The following is a 19,182-nucleotide window of genomic DNA, read 5'->3' as shown; positions in this document are numbered from 1 at the left end:
AAACTTTTGCGTATAGGGAGGGTAAAGAGAAGGAGCAAAAAATATACGATGACAAACCCACACAGATTTATATTTACCTAAAATGGTGTGAAGACCAACCCTGGCCACGGGTCAGTTGAAAGACAGAAACCCCAAAATGTGCAGTGCCAGTAGGCCAGCAGGTGCAGATCAGAATCAGGACAGGAAAAACAGATTTAGATCAGGACAGGACCACCAAAGGTTAAGACCAGCACCCGCAGTTCAGTTGCAACGCCTGTGCTACTCCCTCCCTGCAGCTAACAGTCAGAACCCCGATTGGGTTATCGATTTCACCGACAAAGTGATTCGCCAGCACTTCAGCTTCCCAGAACCCCGATTGGGTCAGCGAATCGTCTGACAGAGTGCTCTGCAGCCCTCTGCTCTTAGTCACCTATTGAGTGCGTTGGGTCAGTGACAGGTCAGCTATTCGGACAAGTTGGACAAATTAACTAGCTACTAACTACCTACTCTAGATATACCATTTTCCAGGTCAGTGTACCACCCCCTAATGTTGCAAGTGTAAGGATCCCCAATTTTGATTGGTCCAAGAAGGAGGAGAGGTCATCACACCACACCAAATTTCAGACCTTTACCGTCTCTTATTCAAATTTCGTTCCCGCCCATCAAATTTCAGGTTCTCATGAAGTTTTTATTCCACCCAACAATGGATGTTCTATTGACCAATACATTGTTTAACATTGTATAATTCTGAGTTCATAAGTGCACTTTCCCAGGAGCATCTTCTAGCCAGTCAGCTCCTTGGCTATAGTCCAAAGGTCACTGTTCCCGAGACGTGAGAATTTTGCGCAGACTCAGTTTCAAGAAAGATGGAGTACAGCAGTACAAGCCAGGCCAGTTTTCAAACTGTAACATGAAATGAAAAAGAAACAGTTTTAAAACACAGAATAAATGAATACACTGTATACCATGTATTTCTACTCTATACCCATTACTTTATAATAAACTTTAGCATTAGGATTAGGCAGAACGAACAGCTTAGCAAAAGCAGCAGTGCAAGCTTCTCGCATGTGAGAACACAGAGCAGCCATATTAGCACTAGTGCGCAGATGCGACCGATTCCCTCCAAAATAAAACTACGTCATGTCACGTGGGTATGACAGACGCATGCGCAGTAGAAACATTCGTGTAGCAGCAGCCATTTTATATGCAAGCATATTAAGGTTTAGTAAACACATAAGCAAGCTTCTCTGGGACTCCCGATTTTGATGTAAATTGTGTAAAATTAGTAAAACAAACATGTTGGTTACATAATTAACGTTATTCGAGGTTCATGAATACGAGCAAGTCGCTTCTCATGCGAATCCTTGCTCCATCAAAACAATCACTAGACCTTGGCTGGGGGACATGGTTTCTTATCATTCATAAAAATGTGAACTCCAATACAAATCCAAAGGGTGATATTGGGGCTATGAGTATTAAGTATACAGTGGGTTTTGCTCAAATGAGGATAGTTAGTACCCCATCAGGAGTTGTCAAGACACAGATGGTGCTCACCTTTGCTGAAACAGGGAGGAGATAGTGTACTTGAGCCTATTCATGATGACTGTGGGTAATATTATAGAACTGAGTTTATACTCCTCATGCAGAGAATACTCTGTCAAAATGAGCTTCAGTTGTGAGGTAGAGGGATTTTCAGAAAGTAACTTTGTCGGGTGAGCAGCTGCAGAGCCAAATAGATGAGGCTGCTGGTAAACTATGCACTGGTTTCAGCTATTGTCAGCAGCAAACTCTGCCATGGTGTGTGTATTCCATTCAGAGAGGAGTAGGAGGTGGGTAAAGAAAGGAGTCTCAGTGCTTGAGTGGTTGGATCTGCAGTCCATAGGAGTATTGGTCAGCGAGCTCACCCAAGGGATTTCCACTTGCGTTCATGTAGTATGTGGCAGAAGAATGTTGTTTGACGTATGTATAAGTCCAGGAAGGTGTCTAGTTCAAACAGTCCCCATAAACACCATTTGTAAGCATTCTACTGTGCTCACTCCCTTCCCCTTCCCCCTCACCCAATACCATAACATCTATGAGGGTGAACGGCCTAAGTGTTAGGCCTCTCAGCCAAAAGAAACAGGAGTGTCACTGAACATAATGCACAGTGGTTATCAGGTCTCCCCTTTGAGAGCACTGTCGGGAATTGGTTGTTATTGTCTCGATAATGGAAGGTCATCACGGTTTCTACCCCAAGCACAGGTTTGAGTGAGGATCTGGGCTTGTGTCACAGATGTTGTCTGTTTTTGTGTTTCTCCCACAAAGATTGCGGTCTTGTGACTCCCTCCAGAATCTCCCTTTGCAATGTTGAGGCATCTTTGTGCGGTCTGTCAGGGAAGTGTGAGGGTGACATGAAGTCTGGTGGTGTGAGGTGTCCTTGTCTGATGGAGTCTGGTCATTCAGGTATCTTTCTAGGCATTCTGGGTCTGTAAATTCCCTAGTGTAGTCTTCATTGGTTAGCAACATGGTGGCAGGCTCCAGCTGTCCATAGTGTATCTCAATTTTTTAAGCCTTGCCCTCAGTGACAGAAGGTGTTTCCTTTTATGTTGTGTCTCATTTAAGAAGTCCTGAGAGGCATATTTAAGATCTCAAAGTACAAATACCCCTTTACATTTTGCTTCTTGGAGTAGCTGCTGTCCCTTTTGGTGCCGAAGTAAGCAGACCATTATTTTCCGCGAAGTATTCAATTTAGCCGGTTCCATGCTCATACTGTGTATGTCAGTTGGAATTGTAGCAGTGTGTCAAACAACAACCCTACGAGTTCCAGAGTAAAGATCTTTAGAAAGGCCATCATGTCCTCCTTTTCCATCTTTTCCCATATTCCCAAGAAGCAAATATTGTTCCTCCAAGTAATGTCTTTTAGTTCTGTTAGCTTTGCTTGCATTTTCCAGTAGCACTCTGTTCCCAGTCTATTGCTGCAGGAATCATGTGTTCAACCTTTGCTAGTGTTTCCTACATCGCCATGTTCACAGCAAATATTGCGCTATCTATATAAATCTGAATTGCATCGTGGCAGTTCACATCAAAGTCTACGCTCGCTCGTAGAAGAAGCCGACTTCTAGGAGTGCATTATTTGCTATGAAAATTGTTTGTCAATATGAATACAAACAGACACCGACTACGTGCATGAGTGCAGATTTTACTGCAAGCTGCTACAATATTATTCAAATCTGGATCCAATCTTTTAAACAGGATATCTCTGAATCATCAAATACCTAGAAATTACAGATAAAAGATATTCTCCATTCATATTGATTTTTGAGGGTCAGTCATTGCAAACTCCTATAGTCCTGAAGATGGTCGAATAGATGACAGCCCAGTGACCGAAACGTCGACAACTACACTTATTTTCTGTATAATGTTAATATAGACAATACTCATCTGTATTATTTCTGGGTCTGCCTCATTTCTATTTTGAAAAAAGTGTACACATTTGTCACTGATAAGTATAAAAAAACAACTATTTGATATATATAACTTCCTGTTACATTGTGTATTCAATGATCTAGTACCCCTGAGTATTACTATTTGGAAATATTATAACATTTATTTTTTCACTATACACCCGTGTTCTGATATGTTATTCTTTGATATATCCATCTGATATATGCTTGTATTTTCATATTTTATTAGAGAACTAAACTATATATGAGTTGTTTGTGCACAGATAAGTTACATTATTTCATAAGAAATCAATTTTCAAGCTTAGAAAAAGAGCTTGCTTTTAGTTAAAAGTCAAAATCAGTCCAAACTAACTGAATAAACAAATCCTTTGTAGGCACATTTACCTGTTCATATTATACTACTAAGCCGTCAAGGGTTGATTGGGTTACCCATTGTATTCTATATTCACACAATCAGGGCACTAAAGGGGGGCTGGTTGAGAGTGGGGCAAACAGCACCCGTGATGGGTACCTCTGTTATGACTTTTTGATCTACTGTCCCCGTGCAGCTGCTGGTTGTGGGCTAGGGGGGGTTGTTTTTACTGCCTGACCTACCCTGGGAGATGGCCATTGGATGGAGTGGATAAATGATCCAGTGCAAAGAAGGCCTAACTGGAGTGCAAGAGAAAGAGGGTTATGTAAGTGGAAACTGTGTCAGTGGCATTAGACTTGAAGGTCCAAATGAAGGAAGAATAAATGGAGAGACCAAATGGACTTGGTGGCAAGCAGTGAGGAAGACTTTAAGCATGGGCAAATTTTGCGAATTGGCAATTCGCGAATTTGCTGATTTGCCAATTGGCAATCCGCAAAAAGCGCGAATTCGCGCGAATTTGCGGATTTTTTTATTTTTGCGTGTTCGCGAGGCGCTTTGCGTGTTCGCGGGTGTTCGCGAGGCGCTTTGCAATTTCGCAGGGTTTTTTTTTGCCTGCTTAATCACTGCCACCCTCTCGTTTTTTATGCCCATCTGCCCTCTGTACCACTCGTTTCTGTGCCCTTCTGCCCCACTCATTTTTTGTCCCCTTCTGCCCTCTGTCCCACTTTTGTGCCCTTCTGCCCTCAGCTCCACTTTGAATGGCGCCGGCAAGCTGCCAGCGCCATAAAATATAAAATAGCTAGAAATAGCTTCAACAGGAAGCACTAATAGATAAAGTAAAGCAGGTGCTCCAGTTGAAGGTCAAATTAAGTTACACAATCATTAATCACCCCAAGTTTGGGGTGATTAATGATTGTGTAACTGAATTTGACCTTCAACTGGAGCACCTGCTTTACTTTATCTATTAGAGCTTCCTGTTGAAGCTGACTTTTGTAACTATTTTAGAAAGGCTCTGGCAGCTTGCCAGCGCCATTCTAAAAGAGTTACCAAAGTCAGCTTGAACTTTTGACCCAATCCGTTCCGTTCGCGGATTTTGCGGGAAATTCGCAAATCTCGCGGATTGCGAATTTACCGAAAATCTGCGAAATTTGCAAGCGGAACGGATTTTCCGCCCATGCTTAGAAGACTTTCATGGTAAGTACCCTAAGGCATTTCTGGCCCTTGAAGGGAGGATGGTTGGAGAAGGCACAATTGGCCCGAAACCAATCCCAGGATGCTTGATTACGGCCCTGGGAAGACCTGGCTTGGCAGTTCGGCTTGGACTGTTCCCATGAGACTGATTTGTATGTGTTTTGGTCTAAACTGGGGTGGCATGGTGAGCAAAAGAACAGTGGATTTACCCTAGTTCTGTTGATTGGGGGTGAATGTTTGATTTGCTCTGCATTCCGTCCGTCATCTGTGTGTCTTTTGCACTTTATGGTTTAAATGTCTTTATTACAATTCCATCATAGCAAAGAACGTAAGCGACATTGCCTGGGGAACACAGGGTGCTTTACATATATTTATCTAACTTCCCCTGAACTCCTCCCTCCCTCCACACCTGGACTGCTTAAAACAATTGCATCGTGCTTCCCCACCCAGCCATGTCCCAACTTAGGGTTTTGGAGTGGGAATCAGAGGGGTTTCTGAGAGGCGCAATAGGCGAAAATACTTGGGGCAGGTAAATTCACTGAATTCTGACATCAGGAGAATAAGAAATGGTTTCCGTAACTTGTGAAACACTGAGCTTTGATTCAACAGTGTTAGGTTAACTCGTTCCATTCCCATAATGTACCACAGTCTATGCAGCCATCCTTGGTATGTCAGGATGTGATTTGTACCACAGTGCAACAGTATGTTCTGAAGAGACGCTATTAGCACTAGCCCGATCTGCTTGCCTCTAGGGGATTTTAGTGGGAAAGTAAGAGCATTGGAAGGCCCAGAATGATATAGGCGGGGAATCTCAGGAGTTCCTTTTCCAGATCTGTGTCAATGTTCTAAAGGACCCTTGTTCAATATGGCTCTATTTTCGGGCAGTCCCATGAAATATGCGATAAGGTGCATGGGAGGCCACAATGACGCCAACAGTCCTGGGATTTGGACGGTGCAAACTTGCGAAGTCTGATAGGGGTAAGATACCAGTATGTTTTAATCTTTGTCAGTGTTTCAATCCTTGGTATGTTACGGGCTGTGTTTCTAGCACGATAGTGGATGTCTACCCATTCCTTCTGTGTCAATTCCTGCCTGATCCCAGACTCCCAACGGAGTTGACCTGCAGTTTTAGTAGGAGTGCTCGTGGGCATAGGAATTTATATAACTGTGTGATTAAATGTGAGTGCATAGGGGTTGAGAGCAGCCAGCGTTCATAGGGTGTGAGGTGTTGTGCCCCTGGAGAGACTGTCGGTTGCATCACCCAGTGGCGTATATGTGTGTAGTGCCAACGCTCACTTTCAGAAAGCCCTAGTTCTGCACGGAGGGACTCCAACGGGATCGGGCCCTCCGTGTCAAACAAATATCTGACTGATCTACATCCTGGTTGGTTCCATTGGTGGAACGCAGAATTGTTTAGGGCCAGGTTAAAATCATTGTACCCTACTATGGGGGTCAATGGGGAGGGGAAGGAAGTAAGATCTCTTTGAGACGCTACTTTATCCCAGCTATTGCGTACTGATTTGGTGATAGAGGACAGGTAGAGGTTACTGGGTCTGGTGTTTTTAGGGAGGAAGGGGGATCCTCTATAAAGGTTGTTCCGCCAGGGCCCTTTCCATGAACAACCAGTGTTTCTCCAACTCTGTGCAGGACCATTCTACAAAAATTCTCAACTGGGTAGCCTGGTAATATCATTTTAGATCTGGGACCCATAGCCCACCTTTGAGCAGATTGAGGTAGGTGATATCTCTGCAGAGGCAAGGGCGCTTATCTGCCCAAATGAAGCAGTTTACCTTTTCTTGGAGGGTGTGGAGTGTGACCCACAGGGGTTCTGCTGTGAGGGTTTGGAACATATATAAGATCTGGGCGAGGATCATCATTTTTACAGCCGCAACCCTCCCCAGCCAAGAGAGAGAATGGTGTCGCCACTGGTGAAAGTCACCGCATATTTGGTGGGTCAGGGCGCAGTAGTTAAGAATGGCTGTTGTGAGGATCATTGGGGCAACTTGAAGTCCCAGATAAGAGAGATGTGATGGGGCCCAACAGAGAGGGAATTTTTGCTTGAGGGTGTCTATCGTTTGGGGCTGTAGGGTGAGGCTCAAAGCCTGCCTTTTGCACTTTACAGAGTAGCAGAAAAGTTTATTCTCAGGGTTACTTATTCATTGTGGATGCTGTAAAGAAAGGACTACTTGATAATTACAAGTGGACAGGCAGCCAATCATACAGGTATTCTTCCTAAAACACTCCCCATTCAATCCCTCCTCCCCAAAATGATTGCAATTTCAAACTAAGTATCACATAGCATGAAAGTCAACTTAACTAACAGCTCTTGGTTGGTTGTTCAGCACCACGTGATTTAATCAAAGCAAATAGGTGAGCAGACATGGTTGATTCCACATAGGGTGTGGGTTAAGGATATTGCATGCATCCCACTGACTAGTTTTATTGCTTTTACTCACTGCTCATGTGCCCTTGACTCATTTGACATGCTCGGTATGTAATTAAACTTCCTATTGAAAACAGACGATGACATCGGTAAACCCCTGTACAATATGGAATATTCTATTTTGTATGCTATTGAGGGTGACCACATTTACAAACATCCTGGCGACGACCTCTATAAAATGATTATGTCCCGTGTGAAGGAGGTTGAAACTAATCAGTAGCAGACAGAGAGAGGGATTAGAGGAGTGTGTGATCAATACAGGACATTTATCCAATATTTATAGAAAAGGCAGATCCCTTATATGAACTCTTAGGGACCGTTGGAATGCAAACACCCCCTTCTGGGACGTCATTTGTTGAAAAGAAGGCAAACCCTGATAAGCAGTGAACAACTCTCTGTGCTAACTAATGGGACACTGTGATCTCATGTGTGTACCTACTTTGATTTTTGTGTGATTCATTTTGTGTCTTATTTTTGTATGCCATATATTTATTCATATTCATCTTTACAGTTCGTGGAGTGCTTAGTAACTAATTTCTGAAATAACACAAAGTAATTTTGAATGCATATTTTTTTATTCCTTCTATATTAATCAAAACTTGATTTATGACAACTGGGGTGCTTTCTTTTCTGATTTTGGTCTTTGGACCATATTGGTTGAATAGGTTTGTTGTCTATGTCAGTTCCCTGCTCCTTATACAATGGCTTTTACTCTTATTCGTGTCTGTCGCTGGACGATTGGTTCTTTATTATGTTTCTTTTTAGAAGAATTGTATCCTTCCACTGCTAACATTAGGGAACTGCATTTTCATTTGTGATTCAACCTTCCATGACAGTTCATATCTTCTCTTTCTCTCTCTCCTATCTAGTCATTGCCTCTACATCCTTCACATCCTCACTTTCTTTAAAGGGTTTCCACCTCCCTCCACAGTCACTCTTTCATCATCCATCCCTCCTCATACTGCTCATGTAGTATTATTTTATTTTTTAAATAAAATTGCTTTGGTTAGAGCCCACAGATGCACACTGCTACTAGCCTGCACTTCCCTCTCAAATCCTGCCACCCCCCACCCCCCCAGAGGCCGCGCACCTCCTGCTCAACTGAAGCTCCATAACTCCTCCTTGTAACACCCTCAACGCCTTTTTATTTACATATTTATTTTAATGTAAATGTTTTTCATGCAGCCGTTCTTAGGAGCGCATGTCTGCTCTCCTTGCTCTCTTCCTTTCTGGTGCTTCTCCCTGCCATCCCTACTCTGCCTTGCTGTTTTAATTCCCAATACAACCTTTGCTCCCCAGCAAGCTCCCTGTTTTTTTTTTATATTTAATTTTTCCAGAGGGCCTTCACCCTTCTTTATCTGCTCATCTCTACCGATTATTCTCTGTTGTTCCCCCGCCCAACTTTCTGGGTTTAAAAAAATATATGTTTACTTCTTTTTCGAAAGCCATGCCAGATGGAAAATGCTACTGGGAATATTTTTTTGTAAAAAATCCTGCTGGATGGCAACAACAGTGTACCCACTTTATTTACTAGGGTTCTGTGCCACGTTTGTTCACACGTCACACCAAAAGACCCAGAGCGCTCTTGCCCATACACCTATCCCTGAAGCCCAGCACATGCATGTGATGCCCACCCTCTTCCACAGACATCCTAAGCTTTGCTAGTAGGTCCCTGCTTAAGTGCTTCTCACTACTAGTTCTACCCTTCCATGTACTTGATTGGGTGGACAAGCTTTGCCAGCAAAATAAGTGCTTGATGTAGGAATAGCCCTGCAGACTGAACCATTCTTCTCAAACAGGCCTAAATCCATCACGTCCACCACTCACAGCTGAAAACCAACCAATTAAAACAAATCTGTGGGAGCCAAAAGTAAGTTTGCGATTAGTTCTACCCAGCCACTTCTAGCAGCAATCCCTTGCATTTAACCTGCGCACCCTTGTCTAATCAGGACTTCTTGAACCAAAAATATACTTGAACATCGTTGCACAGTGACTCTCAAAACGTCACCTTAAAAGCCTGCCTCCCCAACACCCTACAAGTCACTCGCTGCCTTTCTCTCCACCCCTGGGCCCTTAACCCCTTCGATGCTGATGACGAGCTGAGCTCGTCATCAGCCACGGGTGGCGTGTGCTGATGACGAGCTGAGCTCGTCATGTAACGCGGTTTTTCGAAATAAGCCGCACAGCGCATAAATCGCTGCAGCAGCGATGCGGTTAAAGAAGCTGTGGCAGGACATAACATCGGAATTGCCATAGGAACCATAAAAGTAGGATGCTGCTGTTGGAAGTGACTACCAGATATAAAATATTAGAACATTGGAATGTTGGGAGCTCCATTGAAAACAATGGAGTGCTCCGGGCTTATAATGGCTGGTATAAGCCTTGAGCTCCAACATTCCAATGTTTCGTTGTTCACAGCTCTGGCTGTGAACAAAGGCTTCAGGGAGCCTGAGGGGATTCCAATCCCCTCACGCACCCATAAGGCTTTATTCTTTTTTGTTAGAACATTCTGCCCTCTAGTGACAGAATGTTCTAATAGCCTTATAGCCCTTCGTAGCTGGGCTATACCGGCTGTTAAACTCCCTCTCCCTTGATAAAGGCCCTCGCCTTTGGCTCGGGCCTTTAGCGCTGGGAGGGCCTTTAACAGCCGGTATAGCCCTCTACGGCGGGCTATAAGGCTATAGTACAGCTTGTGGGATAAGAACGGTACAATCACACTTTCAGAAAGTTCTAGAACAGTGCTGTGCATCACACATCTCAGATATCTTCCCCCTAAAATTCAGGACTGTTAGCAGAAGATCTTCTTAACAGCTTTAGCTCCCTCAGGGAACAGGTTTTTCTCATAGATTTTCACGTGCATTTAAATGTGACTCAGAAAAGCTCCTGAATTTATCATCGCTAGTGCAACTGCTCTTTTATATTTTTTTATTGAAACTTTGTACTTTACTTCACTGTATTCTGTTATTTAAATGAGCCGGTACTCACTTGTACTGAGCACCTGCACTTCTTTAATTTTAAGGGTAGAGTACCTGCACTTCTCAGTGGGGGTTTAATACTTTAAATCGGAGAGCGCTGGCACTTCTTGGAAGCACACAGGTACTCTCGGGCAATGAGAACCTACGCTTTTAAAATGTCATTTCAAGTATTTATGTCCCCTTGAATTGCGATGTATAGACACCCATAACAAACAGTGGGAGACAACCACAAATCCGCCGCCACCGCCGAGAGTCACACGTACCCAGTGAAGCTCGCAGACATCATCGCCATTACCGCCGCCACCGCCAAGAGTCAAGGGGCACCGGACTCCGCGCCGCCGCTCCGGGAGACTTCAAATTCCGGCAGGCCTCGCGGCGGCGCGTGCTGAGTGACGCGGTAGCGCCCTGTGAGCGCCAAAACAACAGGATAAAGGAAGGAGAACCCCGGCAGAGCGGGGGAGACAACCACAAATCCGCCGCCACCGCCGAGAGTCACACGTACCCAGTGAAGCTCGCAGACATCATCGCCATTACCGCCGCCACCGCCAAGAGTCAAGGGGCACCGGACTCCGCGCCGCCGCTCCGGGAGACTTCAAATCCCGGCAGGCCTCGCGGCGGCGCGTGCTGAGTGACGCGGTAGCGCCCTGTGAGCGCCAAAACAACAGGATAAAGGAAGGAGAACCCCGGCAGAGCGGGGGAGACAACCACAAATCCGCCGCCACCGCCGAGAGTCACACGTACCCAGTGAAGCTCGCAGACATCATCGCCATTACCGCCGCCACCGCCAAGAGTCAAGGGGCACCGGACTCCGCGCCACCGCTCCGGGAGACTTCAAATCCCGGCAGGCCTCGCGGCGGCGCGTGCTGAGTGACGCGGTAGCGCCCTATGAGCGCCAAAACAACAGGATAAAGGAAGGAGAACCCCGCGTCGCGGGACGCCCGGGGCGAAGACCGGACAAAGGGCGGGCCCTCTACGGCCCTCATCGGCAGGAGGAGGCAGGGGCAGGGCCAGAAACTCTGCACGAGGCTCACGAGGCATCCTACTGACCAAGTAAGACTGTTTTGTTGGTGATACATAGTCCCCTGTGTGTTTGAGGAGTTCTGGCTCTTTGTTACAATCATCACTATGTCTAAAAAGGGATCTGCACCACCAGCTAACACAATGGAAAACTATTTGGTGCAAACAGTGAAAAAAATTAACCTACAGAGGAGAGAATCCCTGGGATTGAGTCAGTCACCTGACCTACACTGTTTGTCCCCTTCTCTAACCCCCTCACCTGAGGACTCAGTGTCCCTGCAGACTTTCTCTGATGCTTGTTTCAACTGTCCCACCACGCAGGAATCCGGCACCTTAAATGATAATGTATTGTCTGGTCCTGAGGTTCTTATAGTGGAGCTTGGAAATAAATCTGACAGTGATGTGGATCAGGAAATTCGTGCTGCCCCTACAGATGAAGATATTTCTATCACTGAACAAACTTCTCGGTTAGACTCTGGGAAAATTAAAAACCCGCCGAGGCGGGGGGGGACTAAGATCTGGGACCAGGAGGAAGAGGGTAAACACCCCAAAAGCAACCCATAAGGAAGTTGGAGGGGGAAGTGTTAAGCCTAATGTCAGCCATGATGAGGACTTGTTTGATAGAATTGCTGACTTAATAGATATGAAAATTAAATCCATTGTTAAACCATTACTTTCTAAAATTGACAAATTACAATCTGAAGTCAAAAAGCTGGGAGGGCAGATGAACAAATTAACAGAGGGTGTTGATAATGTCATGATGTTGGTGTCAAACCTGGGCAATAATAGTAGAGAAGTTGATGATCAAGAGGGGGAGAATACAGTTGACGCATTAAACAATCCACCACCCCAGCTTCCTGATCCAAAAACTAGTGGTTCTAATACTAATAGAGGGGACGGTCCTTTAACGGTTGAGATACCCCCTGCACATGCTCAGCCAACTGACCCTCTTCAATTTATAGTTGAAGCTTCTCCTGTTGTTTTAGTACTGGCAAATGTACCACCCTTAGAAGCCGGTACTGAAGAATCCCCTTCCTCTCTGTCTAATAAAGCCTTGCAGTGGCTTACAACTAACATGAGATTAGCCCCAGGGGGGAGGACAACAGCTGGCTCAAGAGATTAAACCCGCTAAAAGGGTTCCATGGCTAGGTAATCGCCCTAAAAAATTCAAGGGGGATTGCGTGGCAGTAAGCTTCTCACATTCAGGCGTGTTACCTAACATTCTCATTAACTTACTCCCACCCCAACGTAGGCAGGGTTCTGTTGTACCATTAACTTTGAAATTCTTTTATGGTGAGCAACAGAACGTTACATACCCTAAAACACCAGCCTTTGGATGGGATTCTAATTCTGATTTAAACTATAGATGGGGTCGTGAACATCATCGCAATACTGTAAATCAATCAGCACCCCTAGTTTATCAGAATCCTTTTGCTCAACCCCTCTTACTGTCTAATCGATTTGCACCCTTATCCTTTTTGGATCATAATGACTGACTTTTGTCAGAACATTCCGGACAGACAGGGAATAGTGTGCCTGTTCTCAGCATGCTTACCTGGAACATAGCAGGTATCAAGACTAAAGTAGGTAATGCAACTTGGCTAAACTTTATATCTAAGTATGATATCATTGCTTTGCAGGAAACCTGGGAAACAAATAATAGTTTTTCTCTTGATGGCTACAGTTATTTTTGTATTCCTGCTAGCACAGCAGGAAGAGCGAAGGGAGGCCTGTTAAGCCTCTTTAAACTTGACATCAAAGGTAGCCTTAAGAAATGTGACTCAGGATCTGAGCAATGTCTTATTGTTGAATTGTCTCGTGTGGAATCTCCCAACATTTTGTTTATTAATTTTTATAATTCCAACGCTGCTGACTGTACATCACATAGTCTAGGTAGATTGGATGATTTTCTGTCAGTCTATAGCGAAGATGTTAATGCATTTGAAATCATCTTCTTAGGGGATTTTAATATACACCCTTGCTCACTTATGTGTGTTTGAATGACACAGAATCCCCTCCTAATTGTGCATTGGTTCATCTTGAACATAATAAACAGGGGGGTTGTTTAGAGAACTTCCTCGCAAGATGGAACTTATACGAATCCAGTTGTGGGGAGGGGGGGGTTAGGGCCCCTACTTTTAAGGGCTCAGACAATGGCTCTATTATCGATTATATTTTTATTTCTGCATGTTTTTTATTCAAAGTTTTAATGTATAGAACTGTGGTATCCGCCTTTAGTGATCATGATCCAGTTTCCATGGACCTAGTAGCGTCTGAACTTTTAGGGCGAAACCATGGTCCTTGTTATGAAGAAAGAAAACTTAAAGTTAAGGACCAGGGACGGAGACTGAAATGGGATAGTATAATCCCAGAACCCTTTGTTCAAGAAGTCCTTTTAGAGGCTGAGGAGGAGGTCGGAGTGTGTTTGTCCAGTGACACTAATGATGGGGAAGTGATCCTCGCATTTAGTAGCATATGTAGCAAGATAAACGGCAGGCTCTCTGTGATTAGTAAACCCAAGTCGAAACCTCTTAAAAGATGGTTTGATCACAGATGCTCAAAAGCACATTCTGCATTGCTCAATGCTTTAAAAACCGTTCCAAAAGATCGTGACCTCATCAGTAATAGTAGAGCATTATATAAAAAGGCCATTGCAGAAAGGAAAAAACAGCTTAAAGATGAAGCCTGGACACAACTCACTGATCCAGCCACATTAAAAAATAGTGGAGAATTCTGGAGGATTGTCAACCAACCCCTACTCACAGGGGAGGATAACTCCCCCCTAGAAACTAATATCCCTGATGAGGGTTGGATTAAACACTTCAGAGACATCTACTCAGACCACTATAACGCTGAAAACAGGGCACAGGAAGCGAATATCATTCCAATAGGGAATCATTTACACTTTGAAGTTGAGGAAGTATTATCTGCTATTGATTGTACCCTGAATAAAAAGGCACCGGGACCAGATGGTGTTCCTGCTGATGCCTTTAAATGCTTCCCTAACTTCTGGTCAAGATTGCTTTGCAGGGTCTTTAATGCTTTAAACCGTGACAATATCCCCAAGTCATGGAAAACATCAATAATTATTCCTGTTTTTAAAAAAGGAAATAGGCAGGATCCTGCATGCTATAGGCCAATTTCACTGATAGATTCCTCAGTTAAGATCCTAGGGAGAGTCATATTAGTGAAATTGAACGAATGGGCCTCTGAGAACAACATCTTGAGTAATGTGCAATATGGGTTTAGACCCAAAAGAAGTACCCTGGATCAGTGTCTTAATCTCCACCTGCTGATCGAGAAATACACCAGGGCTAAGGATGGGTCCATGTACCTTGGGTTCATGGACCTCTCCTCTGCGTTTGATAGGGTCAACAGAACTAAGCTCTGGCTAAAAATTACTTGACATGGGCCTAGATAGATCCATAGTTAATTTATTGGCTGACCTTCATTCTGGCCTTACAGCTAAAATCAGAGTATCCACGAATGGAAGGTGCACAGATGTTTTTGCGTCTGAAAAGGGAGTCAGACAGGGTTGTATACTGGCACCACTGTTGTTCACGTTATATGTGAACGCCCTGGAGCCTGCCCTCAGGGGCGTTACAAGCGACATCCCACGTGCAGGGGAACAGGGAATACCAGTTCTCCTTTACGCGGACGACGCGGTTCTTCTTGCACGAACTGGGGTGGGGCTTCAACGACTCCTGGATGCTTTTGAATCCTTTATGGGCTCACTTGACCTGAAAATAAACGCGAAAAAATCACAGGTTATGCTCATGGGCATGGCCTCAAGGAAACCTTTTCATAAAACCTTTTTCTGTGGGCAGGAAAAGCTTGCACGCATCTCCTCTTTTCCCTACCTGGGGATCACCTTTGACGAGAAAGGTAGCTGGGGTCCTCATGTTAAAAGCAGAGCAGCCATGCTGGCCAGGACATCTGCTGCCCTCCATGGGTTTTCTAAAAAACTGGGGGGTAGGCCAATTGCAGCTGTCAGTAAAATATACAAAGCTAAATGCATCTCAGTTGCATCATATGGTGGCTCATTGTGAGGTCATAGGGGAGTGGAACCCATACAGACAATGGAAAACAAATTTTTTAGATCTGTTTTGGGTGTCCCACAGTCAACCCCGTCCTATACCGTTCATATGGAATTGGGGGAAGGCTACATCTCAGATCTGATTAGAATAGCACCTTTAATCGCCTGGCTTAGGATGTGGCTTAATACAGAAATTCCTCTAAATCATATCATAATGAGGGACTGTTTGACCCTAGATAACGTACACAGGATTAGGTGGTTGATGTATATTAAGGATAGTTTTTCGAGGTCGGGGAGGCCTGAACTTTACTCTGTTATTGACTCTATAACATCCAAAGACATTGTTTACACCAAAGTGGCAATGAAGGAGCTCCTATCCCTGGAGAGGGAAGAAACTGAGCTGAAGAAACCCTGTGTCAGGGCCAGTTTATTGTTGGCTCTACCCAACGGTCCTGACAGTTACCTTAATGTGGTGACCCATCCCTACCACAGGTTTATTTTAACTCGTTTTCGATTTAATTTGATACATTTTAACTTGGGTTTTTACCCCGTTTGGAGTACCCCTGAAAAGGCACCGCCCTGTTCTTGCGATCATTTCTCTGAGCAAAGTACTATGCACTTTATAATGTTCTGTAGTTATTACAATGAAGCTCGGAGATTGTTTCTCGTACCTATACTCAAGGAAGCAGGATTTATTTTAGTGAGACCTGCTCTTATTTATTTGCAAATGTTACAAACTCCCAGGATTATGTTTCATGTGGCTAGCTTCCTGGTGAGAGCTATAAGAAGCAGGAATATCAGACTTAAAAACACGTCTACCTCCCTTTGTAGTATAGTCCAGCACACTAGTTAGTCTGTCTGCTGGTGACCTTTGGGTCAGCATTTTTAGAAAGCACTGTAACAGGGTTAGTAGTTGCCCATTCTAAACATTCTGTTGGGGACATCCTTAGTAATTTTTAAACCGTTTTTTTTTTAAGCCTTCTTTGCACTTTAGCACCTTGCACTTTAGCACTTTGCACTTTGTATAAATTTTATAGTTATAAAATGTAACATGGTGCATGTTGGATTTTTAACATGTTAATCCTAAATTGTTTTTAACTGTTCTTAACGTATTTGTTGTCTGTAACTTTGTGTATATATTTGCCATTTGTCTTTGTATGATATTAAGTTATCGCAATAAAGTATTTTGACTGACTGACTGACAGTGCATCTTTTGTTTAAAAAAAATATGATATCGTGTTTCAAGTTATATTGGAAGTACAATTCTTTGCTCAATACTCTTTTTGTTTTTCAGGTGTCATTGGCTACTTTTGGAGTCTATTTTTATTTCGATAAAGACAATATTTTAACTGCATCAAAGGTGTTTACAACTATTTCTTTGTTTAACATTTTGCGGCTTCCTCTATTCGACTTACCTACAGTGATTTCTGCTGTGGTCCAGGTAAGGATTTATTTACCTTTCCTCGAGACAACATGCCAACATATTAGTATTTTTAACACCGGCTTATTGATTATACCTAAATGTCAGCCAAATGTTCCTATCCCTAGTAATTTGAATCACCTGTCCTTATTTAATATTGTTAATTAACCACAATAGCACCAGGATCCTTTCTTTTCTCACTATCTCGCAATAGGAAAACGAGGTTTCGAAAGTAAAACACAATTACTTTTAAGGTTAAGATTCTACTAAGTGTGAGCATGTTGTGGAAACTCAAATCACCAATTGGTGTTCAATAGGTTTCATTAGCATGATTTGTTTGTTATCAAAGTCTCTTAACCTTCAGAACGTTATAAAAATGTAGCAGTTATAATAATAACGAATACAGTTGAAATAATACAAGGTACTTAAAGAAAATCTTTAATCTTGAATGAATAAAATGTATAGAGTGCTTCATCAGAAGCGTCGCGGCGCTGCAGTAAATGATCAATCATAATCCAGTGTCTACCAAGAAAGGGAGGTTTTCAGACCGCTTTTAAAATAATTTTCTGTTGTGGACTTTCGCGGGTTGACCGGTCACTAATTCCAGAGCTTCGCAGCCAAATAAGAAAAGGAACGCCCTTCTCTTCTGCAGCTTGCGGGTGAGAGCTGCTGGTACTCCTAGGTAAAGGGCGCTCGCACAGTCCAACCTTGAGCTGACCAAAGAGTGTACTATCATTTTGCGAGTGAAACCTGGTAGCACTTTGAGAATCTTTATTAAAGATTCTAATAGGGCAAAGCAGGAGGCCATACTAGCTTAAATGTGGGGTTTGAAAGAGAGTCCTCAATCAAATTAGATCCCCCAAATGTCTTATGTAGTTGATGGGCAAGGGGGTTCCTAAATCCATCCAAGGTTTAAGGTGAAGAAACGCAAAATACTGCAAGGAAAATGAATTTTTACTTAGAAGATGTTTACTTTTCACGCCTGCTATTGGGCTTTCTGAGGGGTTGATGGAAACTAATAAACATGTAAAGTGAGAAAAATGTCAGAGCGAAAAAAGGATGCCACAGTTAAAATAGATATAAAACAAAACTGGGTAAATGCTCACAATACCAGCTCTAATGTGATATAGAGCTTATTGACTCCTCTTTTACACCTTGCTTAGAAGGTCATTTTGCCAGTACATTATAGAAGTAAAGCAATCTAGAGGCAGTGGTTAATTTCTAAAAACATAAGTGCCCGGGCCCTCGTCAGGAGGCAGCTTGCACCAGCCCATTTCTCCTGTTAGTGTTGCCTAAAACCGAACCAACTGCTAACCATGAAAGTGTGGAGAGGATGTAACGGCCAGAACTGTCAACTTCGGTGCTGGGGAACCAAGTTTGTGTCTCTGCGTTGGCTCAACATCCTGTGATCCTGTGATTCTGTGCAAATCACTAAATCTCCCCGTAAATGAATGTGTGCTTAACTGGTGCTCATGAGAAGCGCTTGTGTTGATGATTAAGTGCCGGTGCTGAGCACCGGAAACCCACCGGCTCAAATTAGGCTCTGCCTAGAGTTTGGATGAATGGCTGCCTTCAGTGTTAGACATCTAGAAGGAGCAGTATAGAATCTCTTTAACAGACAAAAGTGATGCTGTTATCAAACAATGCTCCAACTTCCATTGCCAGACCCCCGATTGATTGAAACTTTTCAGGAGTTTCTCTCCAGAACTCATTGTAAAACTTGCGGCTTTGTAACCAACATAGTTGTAAAATTATGTTATATGATTAATAACTTGATCCTCATTACAAAACTGAAATTCATATATATTATTTGGGGACAAAATCACACAAAGTTCAGTGCAGAGGGTCTGACTCTGAGCTATAGATCCTTGGTCAGCCCCATATGAGAATTGTATTAAACTCTTTTCCAGGGATGCTTGTAGCTTTCAGCACTGTATTGCCTACTTTCGTCTCACAAGAGCTTCTTCCAGTCTTCTTCCATCCTGGTACGTTTTACCCACTGCAGAGCTCCAGGTGCACTTACAATCATTGCATCTATGTGGCCGAAGTGATCGATAAACTAAACAGCAATTTGGGTGTCGGGCCTTCCTCAGGCACAATTGGTTCCTCTGCTCACCATAACCTTAGCCAAGATAAATATAAGATAGGTAAATTAACCCTCTGGCAGCGTACTTAGAGACAATGTGTAAAGTTAACTTAGAAGTAATGTGTAAAGTATTTATGCTGCACTTCAAACAATAATACAGTAAAAACACTACACAAGAAAAACCCACACCAATTTAGAAGAATATAGGAACATTTAATACATTATTTGACACTAAAATGA

General features: G+C 43.4%; 1 protein-coding gene across 3 annotated transcripts in view; it reads left to right on the top strand.

The window, feature by feature from the left end:
- The window catches only part of LOC147696974 (multidrug resistance-associated protein 1-like), a 547,338-nt gene that overhangs the window by 233,341 nt on the left and 294,815 nt on the right, over positions 1-19,182 (top strand). For all 3 annotated transcript variants that reach the window (XR_015299277.1, XM_086934056.1, XM_086934058.1), the window contains one exon: positions 16,731-16,877. Coding sequence is in view for 2 of the 3 variants with exons in the window: in XM_086934056.1 (XP_086790182.1) it covers positions 16,731-16,877 (147 nt within the window). In the remaining variant the exon portion in view is untranslated. The remainder of the gene's footprint in view (positions 1-16,730; positions 16,878-19,182) is intronic.

This window comes from Lissotriton vulgaris, chromosome 8 (assembly GCF_964263255.1).
Source record: "Lissotriton vulgaris chromosome 8, aLisVul1.2, whole genome shotgun sequence".
Taxonomy (NCBI): domain Eukaryota; kingdom Metazoa; phylum Chordata; class Amphibia; order Caudata; family Salamandridae; genus Lissotriton; species Lissotriton vulgaris.
This window is presented reverse-complemented; position numbering and strand designations above follow the sequence as displayed.